The sequence below is a fragment of the Anser anser genome (genome assembly GCF_964211835.1).
Source record: "Anser anser genome assembly, chromosome: 14".
NCBI classification, from domain to species: domain Eukaryota; kingdom Metazoa; phylum Chordata; class Aves; order Anseriformes; family Anatidae; genus Anser; species Anser anser.
In genome coordinates, this window is record NC_139735.1 from 11,610,660 (window position 1) to 11,628,315 (window position 17,656).

The window sequence follows — 17,656 nt, forward strand, 5'->3', positions numbered from 1 at the left end:
CACAGAAGAGGCTCTAAGTAGTGGGAACCAGAGGAGAAAGGCCTCTCCATGATATCTGCTTGATTGCCAGTATCCCCTCTCTTACCCCTCTTTAAGAAATCCTGCAGTCCTTGTCCTGAACTGGCAATAGCAAGAGTCTCATTAGCACATGCTAATAGCTGGCAAGGGCTTGCATTAGACTCTCTTCTGCAGAATATAGAGACAAGATGCAGATGGGCTTTGAGGCCCTTGGGACAACTTGGTGTTTTTACATTGCCTTTTGTTCCAAATTGGCTTCCAAAGTTGAAACCTCAATTGATTTATTTTTTTCAGACTAAAACATCCAAGTAGATCTTTTTAAAATGTCTAAACAATGTTCTGTTTTGATCTTTAACCTCATGCAAAAAAGTTTCTCTTCTACTTTGGATCCCACAGTGTCAGGGACTCCTGCTGCAGACAGCAGTGGGATGCTCACCCATAAAGTTGGTTTGCAGGGTGTCTCATGACATGGTGTCCAACATGCTCAGACACTATTGCTATCATGCTGCAAAAAAAAATGGGTGAAAATTAGTTTTATTTCGGAAAAGTGCTTTTTTTATGAACTGTAATGGCAAAAATAAACAGCATGATTTTTTTCCTCAGCCTTCAGAATTTATGGGAATGAGATTTGTTTAAATTTTATTTGTGTGTTGAAGGAACAATGCCAACTTTAAAACTGACACATGTTCGTTTCCTTATCTCAGTTCTGGTCTAACCACGGGATAGTAAGGTAAAAACAGTTTAACAATCCAGGTTACTTGTCTGAACTAGGATAAAAATAATCTAAGAAGATGATTCATATGTGTTTATAGCTGTTTTCACTTTCAGGTCACAGTTGGGTAATATATGTAGCAGCTATACTGCAGCAAAGAATGCACTGAACTTGCCATTCTTTCAAATAGGAAACACATTTCACCTGAGTCTGGATTGCGTGAATGCTTACTTTCTACTTTAAGTGATAATTAGGTCACATTGGAAGTTGCTGTTGCTCTATAATTCACTCTGTACTTCATCCTGTATGGGTTCTGACAGGTCAACAGCTGAAATACTTTAAATGAGTTTCAGTCACTTCCACTGGAAATAAAAGAGCTCTGACCTGATTCTTATTTTGAGAACATTGCCAGCACTTGACAGATACTTAAATAGTAAATAATGACACCTACCCTGGTGTTGTAATAAATGTATTTGGGATGTTTAAGCCTAGATGGGAGGCTCCTGGCTCTTTAATATAATTAACTGTTACACTATGATTGTCAGCAGGTATATCCCAGGTCTGAGGGAGAACCTCTGCAAAGTAAACTAAATTTAAGACAGTGCTCTGAAAGGATGCAGCAGATACTTTGCTGAATTTGGGCCAGAGGTAGAGATGGTTGCCTTCTTCCCAGCATCACAGATGTTGTGCATCTTCCTTCTGGGAGCACCTTCCTATCTCTCCAGTTTGAACCACTACTCAGGTTTTGCTCAGGAATAATTCCCTATGTTCAGCAGGGGCTCAGGCTCTCATTGTCTGTTTGGCAGGTTGCTTTGGAGGTTTCTTTTTCTTTGACTGTCAGAAATACCTGCTAGACTACTGTAATTATGAAGATGAAAGATGTATTTAGATTGTTTTTCTTGCAAGTGACATTCTCTAAGTTGCTGTTACAATCATATGACCAGGTAGCTACCGCCAGACATATGCTGGGTATATACCCGCCGCTCGAAGATGTTAAAGATGGCACTTTTTTTTCTTATGTCATGCTCACACTGTTACTATTTTCTAACAGATTGGTACAGAGGAACTCACTAGGAATTGTATTATTGGGCTAGCTTGGGGACATCCCAGTCTGTCCTGACTCAGCCCTTATTTGGATAAATAACATAAATAACATTTGCCTTTTGTAGAAATTTGCAACACCAGAATTCAAGCAAGAATCTCTGTTGTTGGTTCCTATCTGCTTGTAAGGAGTTTGCATTTTATTTTGCTTGCACTGTCATGCAAAAGTAATGGGAAACGTGTTGAGATACTGCAGAAAAAAAAAAAAAAAGAGAAGCATGATAGAGCAGCTACTTAACTAAGAAAATGGATGCATCATGCAAACAGAAAACATTGTTCTGGCCTAGCAAGGTACCACTTCTGAGAAGAGCTGTGGTACCTCACTGTGTCAGCTCTCTCAGCCTGCCTTTGTACTAAGCCTGCATTAATTTCAGCCTCCCTGATGGTCTATTTTCCAGCAAGAGTCATACCCTAAGGAGGTCTAAGCCAACAACTTATTTTGCACAGCAGTGGCTAAGTATGCATAGGCAGTTGGTTACTATCAGCCGTGGATGGGCAGTAACCTGCTAAGCTACAGCAGCACAAATACAGGCTTTTCAGACACTGACACATAGTAATCACACATCCAGTAAGTATGGGCAAAGTCTTATGGGGAAACTCAAAAGCTTTATCCTGTTTATCATAGGTCAGTTCTACGACAGTATGACAGATGGCTTTGTCACGTTGATAAAAACAGAAAATCCACCAGAAGAAACAAGGAAGGAGAGATGTCAGAGAAAAGAATTGCACATTCACTGAGATTAAAAAAGGTGAAAGGTACATACTTAAGAAGAAAAAAAAATGCTCTGATGCTGCCTGAAGTCTGGTTAGATCCCTTATGTCTGTATGAAATTCCACTGATCTCACTGGATCTCTGTGCACACTCCTCCATCCACACATGAGGAATTGGCTGACAGGACAGGGTTGGAAAATAATGTTGTTTAGGCTTTAAGTAACCTGTTGGAGGAAAGCCTTATAGAGGCTATAAAATATAACTGAGGGACATTAAGGAAACATTTAAGCTATTTTATTTTAGATTGAAAGAGAATTAATGGCAGTGAACAAAATGGACAGTGGCTGTATGCAATTACAGTATAAAAGAGGGGAATACCCTGCTTAATGAGAACAAAGAGAATTATACCATGGGCTGTGAATCATGAAATCATCTTACTAAAATATTTTTCACATCAAACTCTGCGTATTTCTGTGTCTCCATACAATTATAGTTGCAGATATAATTAATTGATAACCTTCACTGTACATAAGGTGTATATGTATATACAGTGATGTGATGGTAAAGTCATATCATATGCTAGTTTCAGGAGTTAGATCTTGTGCTTGTGATTTATCTTTGATAAAGCCAGAGGGCTGGGAGCCTGTAACTACAAAATGTACAAAACCAGAAATCCTCCTTGACCTTTGCAACTGAGAATGCGATGTACAGTCAAGGAGTAACCAGCCATACTAGAAACCTGAGTTCACATCATGAACTCTTTTTCAGACCCACTGTTCTCCCTGCCCCCCTCTTTGCAACAATAGTCCAGCCAGACCCTCATTATTTTTTGAGTGAGCTTTTAGACATCTTTCCTAGAGGTTTGAATCCAAATTTGTGCTCCAGGCTACCTTCCTAGTCACTGTTGAGGGTTTGGTACCCAAGTATGAGAATTTAGCTAACCTAACACTAGTGCTGGCATCAGGCTGAGATGTCTAATCCTTCAGAGGTGCTGAGGGTGATGAGCATATACTCATTAATTTAGCTGCCAGATGTCTCTACCAGAGTCTCTGTACAGTATGTTCACAGTCACGTGTGTCTCTGTCTAGCTGTCCTTGCACTAGTGAGAACTAAAATTTAACACATCATACTGTTGAACCACAGTTTTATTGAGTCCATAGTATTAGCACCCAGGGACCATTTTGCAAGCTGACTGATTGTGAAATCTACTCTAAAATTGACAGCTATGAACTTGGGACCAAAGTTCTGCTTTCCGATGTGATTGTCTGGCTTCTGCTGACAACAGAGCAATTTCTGAAGCCATTGGGCATTCAGTGCAAGGAGACTCTTTTCTTGGACAGCAGCTGGATTTGCATGGTGATTTCCCTGCATTGGAACACCCATAAAAGTGGCTCTGAAGTCTACTGAAGTGCATAAATATGCTCTTCTCTGGCCTTACTTTTAATTCAGAGGACCTTGGAACTGCCTCAGCCAGTGGCAAAATGCTGCCTGTGGTATCAGCCCCGTTTCAATTTTTAAAGGAACTAGGAGCATATCTTTTTCCATTTCTTTCTTGTTGGTGCTCTTCAGTATACAGCTTCCCTCAAAAACAATCTTGAACAATCTTTGAGAGTCCTCACACTTGCACTACACTTACTTAAAGCCTTTTGATCTCTCTGTTTCATTTTTTCTTCCTTTGTAGTATCACCTCTCAGAGAACCTCCTGGGGTTGTGATCTTTGCCTTTGCAGTCAGATCTCCATCTCTCCTTGCACATGTGGATGAATTTCAGCAATATCACACACACACACACAAAGTCAGGAAGTCTTTCTAATAAGGACCTCCTGAGCCCAGCTTCATATACAATTGTGTACTGCAGCTCTTTCCAGAAGTTGTAGCTTTTCTGAAATCACTCTTTCTTTCAAGAAACATGCCTTTTTAAAAAACCGTGCAGGCACCTAATTTCATAGCTGCCTGTTATACATGAAACGAAGACCTAGCCTAGCTATATCTTTTCTCAAGAAGTTTCTCAGGTCTTTGTGAAACACTGCTGGACTAGTAAATTTCCAGGCTTTGTGCTGGCTGGATGTAAAGGTTTCGTAAAACACATCAGCAGCTATTTCATCCCAGAAGGAGCTGAGATACTGAAAGTTAAACACCATAATCTCCAGCAGGAACATTTACACCTTTCCTAAGTCTGCACATTTGGATTCTTTCTGCCTGAGATTTGTGGAAAAAAATTAGAAATTTGGGATACAGTTCAGTGTCTGTGACAATCTCTTGTCTGTGGAATCTGAAATTACATCTTAATGTTGCTATTTATTCGTCTCCCAGAGTCATTGTCACTGATCTAGAGGAAAAATGTCATCCCATTCAAATGTTTTCATTTTCTATTTCTATTTTCCATTTTTTTCTAATAAAAGCTGAAGTCTGTAGTCTGCCAGTAAACATCCTAAAACAGAGCCAGCATTATAACTGATGTAATTTAACATGTTCTCCATTTTTACCCCATATTTCATTCTTGGTTTCTTTACAAATTTGATTTTAATTCATAGTTGGAATCTTCCCACTAGTCTGCTTTGGAAGGGAAGATCAGCATTTTCTGTTGTCCACTGAGAGAACAGGCTTCCTAAGAGGAGGAAGACAGCTACATTTGTTGCATGATACTCAGTGTAGTCATCTGAAAATATGGAAGAGAAAAGCTTGATCTGAGAAAACAGTGTCTTGCAGTCACAGATTATCTTGTCATTTCTGATTTCAGTGACTGCTGATATGAAGGTGTATCCTGAGTTCCCAGATTTATATGTCTCCCAAGGCTCCCTTGTTGAAGCCATCAAAAGCTTAGTGTGGTGGGTCTAGCTCCTGATCAGTTTGCTATGTGACAGGACATTTCCCTTGTATAAGCATTACAGATTCCTTCCAGGAATAGATGACAAAAATGGGAATTTCCTAAATGAGAACCACTATATGTTCTTAACCATCTACTGCACTGGGTGTGATTTGTGTAATGATTTCAGCAGCATAATTTCTAAGCTACCATAAAACATTTCCTGTAGATCAGACATCTGAGTCTTCCCATCAGTCATTCTTTTCTAAGGAAGTTACTTTCATAGAGCACTTCCAGCCAGAAAACTGTAAACTGTTACTACTTGCTGTGTCTTTACCAGGCTGTCTCCAGCCAATGTCCCCATCGTCCCCTTTGTACATTTCTCAGCTTCAGGCCATTGACCTGAAGTGCAAGCTACAGCATCTGGCCTGGGAACAGAATCACATGTTCGTATAGCAGCACACAAATTGGCTCCAAAGCTGCCAGCTAAGCAGGTGTTGAATCAGAGCAGTGTATCTATTGGGTGAGAGGCTTCTTTTCTTAGGTATAGTTTAACTTGCTCTGAAGTCACATTGGAGGAGTGTTGGTGATCACAGCGATATATGAGTGATCCTTTTGACAGGAGCTGTTTGAACACTTGCTTCTCTCATTGCCTCACCCCAGAGAGGTGAAATGTCCCCTTCGGTAGGTGGATGAACATGCCACTTCAGGCTCTTCTAGGATCTAATAGAATAGATCTTCTAATAGAAGGTCCAGATCTGAATTTCAGCTCCTCTGTTTGTTCATTCATCAGTGATTTCCTACCTGCTGATTGCAACATGAGAATGATAAATAGAAGAGTACTTCTTTTTTTTTTAACCCACCTTTCTGTTTCCTGCTCATTCTCTTACTCATCAGAGCCCTAAAACAATATTTAGCAGCATTTTAAATTCCACAGACATTGTGCAGCTTCCCTTTAATAACACAATAGCTTCTGACCATTTAATTAATGTAATGACTACACTGTGGTTTGGCTGGGTAATTACAGGGCATTTGTGGTTTATCATAACAGGGTTATTTCTCTCTCCTGGACTGCACTGCAGGTTACCCCTGGGGACCTCCTAAAGTTAATTACGAGCTAATCCACAGAAGCTTGCCAATTCACTATTGTTACATATTTGGACTCCTGAGGCCTACCCAGTTATTTTTATTCATACAGTACTGGACAAGCTACAAGGTTGTGCAGTTTATGGAAAGCTCACAGACTACTCAGAGAACTCACTCAGTGCCCAGTCCCGAACTTACACACAGTGTCCCTTGTCCCTAGTGTCATGGGACATTGCTCCCTTATGTCCCCTGGAGAAAGCCTAGGCCGTGGTGCAGGTCCAAGTATTGCTCATCAGTACAATTTATTATTGATAGTCTCTTTCTGGTCCTCAGATGTTACTTCTCCACTTTGTTTCATGCCTTGGAGCATGCTATGTGACTCACATAGTCCTCTGGGGATCCAGTCATGTTTTGGGGGTCATAATGTATGCAATAGCTAAACATCTTAACAGCATTCTTAGGCAACCTGAAGTCCATGTGAGCACAGGCCCAGTTTTCACAGCCATTTGCAAAGCCCTTATCCTTCTTAATCATCGTATAAATCTACAACACAGTGAGATCCATCTTGCCTTGAATTGTTACTTCCATAAAGACATTTTAGTCTATGTTGTTTTGTCTGTTCATCTTTTAAAGGAGGTGAAACTTTAGAACATAATGTAGTCCCAAAGTCACGATGCGTAAGTCAGTATAGCTCTTCTGTCCAACAATGAGAAAAAAATCCACCACAGAATTTGTGACTTAACAATACGCAGTGGGTCAAGAGAGTACGTGCACTACTTGTAGCACCTAAATCCAACTGGGTTTTTCTTTCAGTCCATTTCAGCTGAATATCTTCCCTTGGGAGAAACCAGTGCAAGGTCCAAGCATCACCTGATGCCTCAGCAAGCTCTACTTTGAACAGCTGAGTAGCACCAATCTGGATGATTGGATCCAACCTGAATTCCGCACACATATGCTGCAGATGAGACGAAGAGCATGAAATGAAACATTTTTGTCATCTCTCATATATTTTCCCTTCTCCAGCTCTCCCATGTTTGCCACCTTTCTCTGTTGGACAGCCACTTTTATATGTACGGTAGTTTGGTGTTTGAACATTTACAAACTACTAGTCTGGTCTCCTTTGGGATCAGCACAGAAGAGCCCAGCTTAGCTTTCATATACAAGGAGTAACATAAATACTGCAAAGTAAGGCATTTAAGAGGCTAGTAGATACTGTTTCCTTAACAGCTACTGTTTAACTAACAGCTGCTTAAGGAAGAATGGGTTCTATCTTAAGTCCAGCATTTCCAGAAAGGTTCAGGAGGTACAACTGGAACAAGATTTTCCAAAAAACTTGTCCCCAGTTCAGATATTTTGGGAAATCTCACTGTGGTTTGAGGTGCTCAGTCCTAGCTACTTGCCATGATCAAGGAACATGTTTAGAGTACAGACAAAGGTAAATTATATGAGAAAAATAATATGCCTATTTCCTCAGCCTAGAGCAACCATCTCAGAACTGTCTTACTGTAATTTGCATGCTAGCCTCTGCCTATATTGATTCCCTCTGCCACAAAGCTGGAATGCAATACACTTCCCTATTGCAACAACTCCTGTTAGCATGGAGTGACTTGCCTTCTGGAGGAGCTGTGTAGACTAGCCTAGACCTCATGCTTCCCTATGTACAGTTAATGTCTGCAGAAGGGACTGTCATCTGATGGTTTCTGGGAATTCCCAGTAGCCAAGTGTGCCAGACAGCCACTCTATTACTGACAGGCTGCATGAGATGCAGGTTAACCAAATTGTTGCAGGACACAGTACAGGTGCAGCACATCACATGGAGCACCTTCTCCGCTATCAGCAAATAGGACTCGAAGCTTTTAAAGATGTATTACTTTTCCTGATCAACCTCTTAAAAAAGCAAAGGAGACCTCCTTCAAACATGGAATGCCATCGGAAATAGTTTTGCTCCAGACCAAAATAAATTTTTGTCTCTAGGAGAAATGTTGTTTTTCTCAAACATGTTTGTTCCCGAGTGGAATATTGTTAATATACAATAGGCATGCACTGTATGGTATGCCAGGTTCATGAAGATGATACCCCTCTGCTGAATGCAGAAAATTACACTTTGAAGCAATGATTTTTTTTACTGGAGCTGGGGTCATCCTGTTAGCCTCTGGATTGTAACATGTTGAATAATTTTGAATAGTCTCTTCTTTATAGAAGAGGCAAACCTTCCAAAATCCAGAATACTATTAAAGTGTTTCCTCCTTCATTGTCCCAGCCCAGAAGGCAATACCTGCTTAATGCCCAGGCTGGGAGGAGTTCCTGAGCAGGGAAAGGAGAGAAGGCTCCCTTTTGGATATATTCAGTTACGGGTGAAACAGAAACAACGCCTGTATCTACAACTGGCTGGCACATCACCTTGCATGCTTATTGTGCTGGAACAATTTTTCTGCATACCGTCAAACAACTAATTTGCTATTATGGCCATTAGTGATAACAGAGGAGCAACTTAGGAAAAGAAATGATATGAGAATTTCAGTAGATCATAGTATGCCTCCAGTAATTCCTCTGCTTTATGAAGCAAGTTGACTTGTCATCCAAAGGAATTTTCTGCTGGAAGTCAGAGTGCAGCTTTGTCAATTTGCATATCAAAAGAGGGGTTGAGTTTTTAAAATTCCTCTGTGTGCCTGAACTGTCTTGTCAAAGTGACATTGAGAGGGGAAAGAATCAGTAGATGAGAGTTTGAAAAAGCTTGAAATGATGGTAAAGTGTTGAGTGGGTATGGACTTCAGATGCAGGAGTACAGGTTGGGGTATGGCTTCCTGTATGTGCAAAGCCACTGGTGGGTTTGCAGGCAGAGTCAGACACATGCATTCTAGCTCCTGGATAGTTGCATGGTTTCTTTGCTGGTTAGGAAACTTGTGGCTAAGATCCAACAAGCTAGCTGTCTATATCTGCTTTGGGGGGCTGGGGAGCAAAAAGAACCTGCAGGTGAGGGAGGACAATGGGAAGGCTAAATTTCTTCAGGTCTTGCCTACCACCTCTGTTTGCATAGACATTTCTGAGTTTGCAAAAAACATGAGAATGTTCTAAATTGCATCCATTTGTAGCTGTAGATGTTACAGCAAATCCTAGATCAGGGAGCAAATGTGTCAGTATAGGCCGTATGCTGCCATCAAACAGATCAATAGTGTAGATATATGGATGAAATGTAGCACATCTCTACGTGCATTTGTCACAATGTCAGGTGAAACAGCTTTCATAATGGTAGCATGCTTTAGGAAAAGATCAAGTTTCAATGTGATAACCAGAAGGTTTATGACAAATGCAATATGTCCAGTTCTCTGCTGCCCACCACATTGTGTACATATTCCTGGAACTTGTACAAATTCACTGTGAAATGCATGGTAGAGTTTGCCATTCCTTTTGCATATATGTGAGATGTGAAGCAGAGAGCAGCCAGGTTTTGAGGCCTTTAAATTACATAAAATTAAGAAAAAAAATCACCCCCCCCCCCAAAAAAAAAAAAAAGAACCCAACATTAGCATTGATTTGAAGAGAAGAACCTGCTTTAGTTGAAAAGTGTTTACATGTTCCATAACTGTTAGTGCTAATTTCCCCTACACACGCACAGATTTTGAACAGCATTGCAAAAGAAAACCAGTATTTCTGTGCAGCAAAAGGCAGTTCTTTTGGAAAATATAGCAAATTAATTTGGACATCTCCAAGTTGAAAATAATCTTGTCCATATGATGATTTGGAACAAGAGAACACACTTTAATGTACAATGATAAGTATGAAGAGCTTTAGTATTTATGTGGGAAAAACTGTCTTTAGGTGAGGCCAGTACTGGGAAAAGTTTTGCAATTCAGAAATGAAAAGGACTTTTTCAGCAAAAATGTTGCCTGTGTTGGACAACAACATTGTTGATTCATTAGGCAAACTCAACTTTGCTTAGCACTATCTCTTCAAGACAAACTGCAATCTTATTTGTAATGAATTTGAATCTGAAAGCAGATGCTCCGATTTGTGCTCTTTTTTTTTTTTTTTTTTTTTGGCATGCTTGCTGTTTCTAAAAATGCAGAACCACAGCAGAAGTGAAATTTGGAAGATCACAGACTTGAGGGAAACTTCCAGTGCGATTTGCACTTTTAGATCTGCAAGGGATTCATTACCTTTGCCCAGGCAACTAATCACTTGCAGTATCAGTGGTACAACTGCAAATCTGTACTGCAAAGAACAGTACTTACACAATTTACATGATACCAGGAGATTTTACAGGCAACGCTGCCAGATGACATTGTGCATCTGAGACCAGACTTGAGGTCATGGGCAGAAGAATTGCGCTTGCAGGCCTGAGGGCCCTGTGCAAGTGCCTACACATCTGTCTGCCACACACGCTTCTTTGGTGCACAAGCTCCCAGGCAGAGAGTCACGTGAAACCATGCAGGGCACATTCTGCCTGTAGAAAGCAAATGAATGGTTTTACCAGGTTCATGCAGTCGCTATGTGTTTTGGCCTGTCTGGAGTCAGGAGTTGTTTCAGAACAAGTGTACTTTTTTTTTTTTTTTTTTTTTTCTGCCTAAACTGTAAATTCCATATCAGGTACTAACAAACATGGCTCATCTCAAAAGAATTCATAATTAACTAAAAAAATTCATAATTAACTTCCACTGCAATTTGTTTGGGTCTTTCTTTACATAAGATATAAGCTCTGGTGGGAATTTAAAATGCTCTGAAGCATACACTGTGTTCTGTGTAACTGCTGCTGAGCCTACCGAAAAACTAACCTGCTGTAACTGCACAGTGTGTGTGTATGTATATTAGAGATCTCTGACAGACCTGTTTTTCTTTTTCTCTTTCTCTTCCTTGTCTTCTTTCTGCATTGGCAGAGCATCTTGGATTTGAATTAAAGGGTATGGAACAACCATTCATTTATTAATCAGAAGCCATTAAGAGCTGCCCATATTATATTTATGGCTTTAATGGGATGATTAAAAAATCAGCTGTTCTGTTCTTTTCCCTGGCGCCAAGATAGATGTTTGGATTAAAAAACAAAACAAAGTAAAGCACAAAGTCTAAATGTAAAACTGTAAAAATGCACGTGTATTTTTAGCAGCACTTTTTTCTTTGTTTCAAGCAGCAGCCTGGTGTGCGTGGCGTGACTGGGATGTTACAATTGCCATACGTCTCCTCATTCTACATGCTTTTGTATATTTAACGGAAAGGCAGGAGTTCGTGACAATCCTAAAGGTTGCCAGCAGGCACTGTTGGGAATGAACAGGTGTTCCAGGAATGGGAAGGCAAGTTTTAGGAAGATAAGGACTTTTATAGCATTGTCATTCTCAATGTGCTTTTGTCCACTGGATCCTAGGAAGCATCAGGATGGTTTTGCCATTCCTGCTCCCAAAGGCTGTCTGCTTCTTTCTGTGCTTGACTGGGAGGAAATTGTCCCTTGGAAGGTGACATGAGCTGAGTTATTTTAAAGACAATGAGCCTGGGAAATCAGCAGTCTCCCATGAGAGGAGAGGGTGTTATGCTGAGCTTCATGGTGGCAAACTGAAGTGTGGAAAAACACTGCAGTAGCTTACAAGCTCTTAAAAATATCCCCTTTGGGCAACTGCCTGCTCCTGCCCAGTTGCTTATAATCATATTTTTCCTCCTTTCTCCTTAGTCTGTTTTCAGAAATGTGTCAGATATCTATAGAGTAAGCACCTGAGAAATCAAATCCTTGGGGCTAGGTTTCCCTTGAGTGCACAGGCTGAGTGCAGGAGGGGTTGGTCAGGTGAGAACAGAGAGATTTGTCTTTATTGCTTGATTTAAAAACATTGGCCCAGCAATGCCATCCAGAGCAGATCTTCACGTGAAAATACTTCAATTCGATTTGAAACATGTATGGGGACACCAGTCTTTCACTTCTGGATGTTAAATTCTCTTCTTGGGTCCCTGAGGTGGAGGGACATGCACTAACTGAATCTGGAGAAATTTGTCTCTGCTGGTTTTTGCATGTCTTACCCACTGGGTTTGGTATGTATCCCCAGCAGCTTGTTACTGCTGTTGAAAATGAGTGCATTTCATGGTCAAGTGTTTCAGAGAAAGCGGTGCTGCTAATACTAATACACTTAAATAAACTTTAAAATTAAGGATTTTTGACATCCCTTTTTGTTGACTTCTGTCCTTTTCCTCATCCATTCTCAATGTCATCACAGAACCGCCACACATCCTGTTCCCAGTCTGCAGTCGTCTCTTCTCTGTCATTCGTCTTTCACTTTCATGTGTTGCTGTGACACCCGTGGCTGGACTGTGATTCTGTCAGCATTATGTGGCACAACATGGTTTGTTCACAGTGTTTGCTGCTGTAGAGTGACAATGCTACTGATGAAGACATGGTGTTTGTAGAGCGTACAGACACAAATGGACAAGTCCTGCTCCAGGATCTTAACTTCTCAAACACAGAAGTGTAGAGTGCTTCCTCCTATTTTCTTTCTGTTTCTGGCAAGATGATATTATGCAACATGAAGATACTGTTACCAAGCATCAACTTTAATAGGATGTTAGGAGCCAAGATAAATTGCTATAAACAGGTTGTTTAATTTTTAGTTTTACAGTAGTGACTGATGCACAGCCTCTGACTTCAGTGTTTCACATAGCAGAGCTGTCAGCTCATGATTCTGCATTTCTGATGAACTGAACCATTCCCCCTGTAATTCAGGTGGAAGTTCAAGAGAGTCAGACATGCCAGAGACAGGGTTCCATACTTATCATGATTACCTAAACAGAGGCTGGGATTTGAGCCTTGGGTGAAAAATTTGGTCATGTAGCTAATGGGGTAAAAAAACTTCATAATTTCAATGGCTTTGCTCTCTTTCTCCCTCTCCCTTCCATGATTCAAAGGAAATTCATACTTTAAACAACAAAAACAAACAAACAAACAAAACCACAAAAACAGTCTTTGTAGCAAAAATCATAACTTATGAAGAATCCTTGAAAACAATTGGCTTCATGGATGGGTCTATGGTGAAAAAAGGCCTCCTTCCCACCTTTTTTTTGGTAAATCATGAAGAAATACAGCTGGGTAGCAGCAAAATTCTTGCCCAGTGCTGTCTCTAACCAGGACATGATCCTAGCTGATTCTGATAAAATCTCTAAATTTCCTGATGGAAGGAAATAGCTGTACAGCTGGAATCCAGATCCCAAAGCTGTACGAGAGCAAGAAAACTTGTCTGCCATGGTTGCTGATGCCTGGAATAGGGCATCTGTGCAGGGGAAATACACAGCTGAAGCAAATGTTTCACCCCACAGTGAGTTCCTTCCCCTAGCCAGCTCCACCTGGCTCCTTGTAGTAAAAAGCAAGGAGTACCAGGTCAGCCAACACCCAAGCTCCCCTGCATGAGAAAGTCCCAGGCTACACAGGCTCTGGCTCTGAAGAGGTGCAGCTGGCTGGTAAAACTGATACCGCTCAATAACTTCCAGTCAAAGTGAGACACCTGACCTGCTATTCCTGGCTTACAGTGGCTATAGAGCTGGGGTCTGGGAGAATCTCAGCTGCCTGCCTTTCTTGTGCTTGGTGGGACTTTGCTTTTTCAGCAACTCCACCAGTGCGCGCTCTGAGAGCCTCTTGAAGCCAAAGGCCAGGGCACAAACAAGAGGGATGGAAATTTACTTCTTCAAACTGCAGCTTTGCAACAGAGGCATGAAGCAAGCACTACTGATGATGTTTTGCATCTTCATGTCCGGATGGTTATTCACAGCCTCTGGTTTAGCAATTCTTCATTCACAAGTTAAGAGCTAGACAGAGAGAAACACTTCTCCCAGCACTTTTTTCTTCAAAAAAATCATTTTCCTTTCTAAAAAGTCAAGCTGAGATTAGTCTAAATATTCAGTTATCTAGAATGTTTTGTTACTTCCACCTTGTTTCTTTTTGTTGGAGTCTAGTCCTGGGGGTCAATGCTGGTACCTCAAATCAGACACATTTCTCTTCTGGTTGTGTATTTCATTGGTTTGGTAGCACTGGGAATATCTTACAGTCCATTGAAAGTATTTAGTGTAGCCTGGTGAAACACACCGAGCATAGCAACCATGGCATGAGGTTTATTGCCTGATCTATATTAAAAAATATTTCAATGAATATTAAAGAAGACACAAACCCCAATGGCTTTACAATTAACTCACAGTATGGGATCACAAGCACATTGTTCATAGATGCTGAAATACAAGTCTCATGGCAGCTGTGGACTGAATCCTTCTCTCAGTCATTCAGATGGAGAACCAAATGGCCTTTGCTGATCTCAGTGGAGATCGGTGGGTGTTGCTGAGAAGAGCATCTGCCCTGGCATAGCCATAGAGGAAGAGGGGTCCTTGATACACAATTGCTGCCTAGGTGTAGTTCAGTAACACTGCGGGTGACATCCTACCATTTTCTTGGAACTTTGACTTATTTGAATGAACTACCTGACTTCCAGCATGGTCTGGGTTTTGATGCAAGTGACTGATTTTTCTGGTTTGAATGGCAGTCCATGACAAATGGTAATACCTGGGAGAAGCAGCAGCATGCTGCTTGAATTTTGTGTGTGCATCTGAGTTACCTGGTGCAATGGAATTAATCACTTCCTAGGGTCTCATTAAAAAGCCATAACTGTAATTGGTTACTGTATTTTAATTACCCCACTCCCTTTCCTTTGTCTAATGCACTATCACTTTTCCATCTTCATTCTGCTTTTTGAGTGTTTTAGGATGTCCCTTCCAGCACCTACATGCTTTGGGGCCTGTTGCTTGGTGGTTTCTAATGCATTGCTGAGCTCCAGGGCATGCAGCCGCTGCAAGGAAAAGGCATTCTGAGTCCATCAGAGCAGAGGGCCTGTGATGAGAACATCACAGGGCTATGTGTGTACGTGGTGAGTGGGGGACGCTTGGGGTCTTCCTTGTTAGACTACTAAGTTGCCAAGAAGGGGGGATCTGCTGGAAGGGAAAGTAGACTCATGGGGCTTTTTGAGATTAGTCTCCAAGTTATTCTGCGGGAAAAGAAGAGAAAGCAAGAAGCGTGCTTGAGTGCAGAAGGGGTGAGCTACTGAGCAAGAGAGGGCGAAGGTACAGAGAGACAAAAGGACTGAAGATCTCTTGAGGGGTGAGTAAGATTGGGCCAGCCTGCCTCAGCTTTGGGCAGCTATCAGAGATGGGCAGTAGATTGGTAGGAGGTCTGACTGAGCCCTGCTCTCCATCTTGCCCTCACGCAGTGCTGGTTCCTGTGCAGCCAGATGCATCCATGGTGCCGGAGCCTGTTTATAACTGGTTTCTTTCTCTCCATTTGCAGAAGCAGAAGAGCTCTATCAGAAGAGAGTTTTAACCATCACGGGAATCTGTGTTGCCTTGCTTGTTGTGGGCATCGTCTGTGTGGTAGCTTACTGTAAAACCAAGTGAGTATGTGTGGTTAACAGACAAAAAGTGGTGAGAGGTTACTGAGTTCGTGCTTCACACTTTCGTGCTGTTCACCCAAATGCTATTTTTAAAGAGGTGCTGTGCTGTGGTATTGCCAGCGAGGTCTTATGAAGAAGGCCAATAAAGCCATCTATCATTCTGTGCCTGAGCAGGAAGTTTTCCTGGGACTTCTTCCTTGTCCCCTGATTCAGCATCACATTGTGAAGCCAGGTGATGGCATGTGACTGGGAGAAGTTGTTCCCTGAGCCAACAGCTTATCACCTGACAGCTGAAAAATGCTGGGCTGTGGCCCAGGAGCTGTGGTCTGAGTTGTTTACATTTCAGGATCTTTTAAAGCAATAATGACTGAGCAAGAGACTTGGGAACCTCTTCTATGGTCAGCCTTCCCTGCCTGGACAGCACCTGTTTCCCCACCTGCACCTTGAGTGGGTTTGGGTTGCCTTTCTATTCCCCCAGGAGACAGGGAGACTTGTGAAGTGAATGTCCTCCCAGAGACGTGAGGAGGCAGTCCCACATTGTGCTTAATGCAGAACAGTTCAAGTGCCTCACCACCAAGGCCAAGCCAGGACTGGCTTCCCCTTTCCCTTCTCCCCACTTTTCTCTTCTGCTTCCAGTCCCATGCTTCTTCTGCATCCACTGCATTGTGCTGGGCCTTGTTTTGCGACAAGGAGACTGTGGACCCCCCTTCCTGAAGCAGCCATAGTGGCAAACATTCACATTTCTTTGGAAAAGCAGCTAAGGTGGCTAATTTTGAATATTTGCAGCTTTCCACAAATACCACTGAAATATCAAGTGTGTCCAAGAGGTGAATCAATACCTGGTTGTTGCCTCCTTTATCATCTGCTTCCTCCAGTAAAACCTGGAGGCAGAGAACCCGATAAGATAAACCCTCCTAATAGATTTTTTCCTTTCCTTTTTAAAGGAAACAAAGAAAACAGATGCATAATCATTTACGACAGAATATGTGCCCTGCCCATCAGAACAGGAGCCTTGCGAATGGGCCAAGCCATCCACGTTTGGATCCTGAGGAAATCCAAATGGCTGATGTAAGACCTTTTTCTCATTCTCCCTGCATGTTACTGAGTGGGCACGTTTTCTGTCAGGGGTTTGATATGGATTTGTATGCTTACACACCTGTGTGCCTTTGCATGAGGAGCAAAATACTAAGAGAATTGAATGAGAAGATGAGGTTCTGCACAGAAACATTTCCCAAAACAAAATATGGAGGGAAATGTGAATTTACTTTGAAGCACCAAAGATGAGATTAGGGCACTCAGGACAGGCTTGTTTTGATGAATCAAGTGTGATCCTGTTTTCTTCTCCGTGAGATGTTCCCAATGTTTCCCGTTTATTAAGCTGTCCTAGTGAGCCTCATTTTGCAGCATGACAAATGGGAACAGCACAGTGGGGGTTGGAACAACCACAGTGACTGTGTTGCACGTCATGGAGATCTGGTCAGCACTACATATGTCTACCTGACCATACTAGTTGCTTCCTGTGCAAGGTGACGCAACCTGGTGGGGTGCCAGTGTGTCACTTTAGTGACAACCACCTAGGAATTTAGGGCCAGATCCGGAAAAGCAGCTCGGCCACTCTTCTAACATCAGTCATAGGAGAATCCCATTGAGCTGTGTGTTCTCACTGTCAACATGCTTAAGTGCCTTGCTGAAGTAAGCCATTGAAAGGGACCAGAAAAAGGGAGAGAGGAGGCAGATCCAAAACAAAAGCACTTCCCTGGGCCAGAAAATTTGCAGTTTCTCACATTCTGAGCATTTGCTTTGGAAATTTCCTTTTGCCTTCCCTTA

General features: G+C 41.8%; 1 protein-coding gene across 7 annotated transcripts in view; it reads left to right on the forward strand.

Annotated features, from left to right (window-relative positions):
• NRG2 (neuregulin 2) overlaps positions 1-17,656 on the forward strand; it is a 175,677-nt gene that overhangs the window by 150,672 nt on the left and 7,349 nt on the right. For 4 of the 7 annotated variants that reach the window (XM_083799133.1, XM_083799134.1, XM_083799135.1 and 1 more), the window contains 2 exons: positions 15,727-15,829; positions 16,774-16,897. In XM_083799133.1, the coding sequence (XP_083655259.1) occupies positions 15,727-15,829; positions 16,774-16,897 (227 nt within the window). Of the gene's footprint in view, positions 1-2,456; positions 2,588-11,308; positions 11,333-15,726; positions 15,830-16,773; positions 16,898-17,656 lie in introns of all 7 variants that reach the window. The other 3 variants (XM_083799132.1, XM_083799138.1, XM_083799137.1) reach the window with 2 other exon arrangements.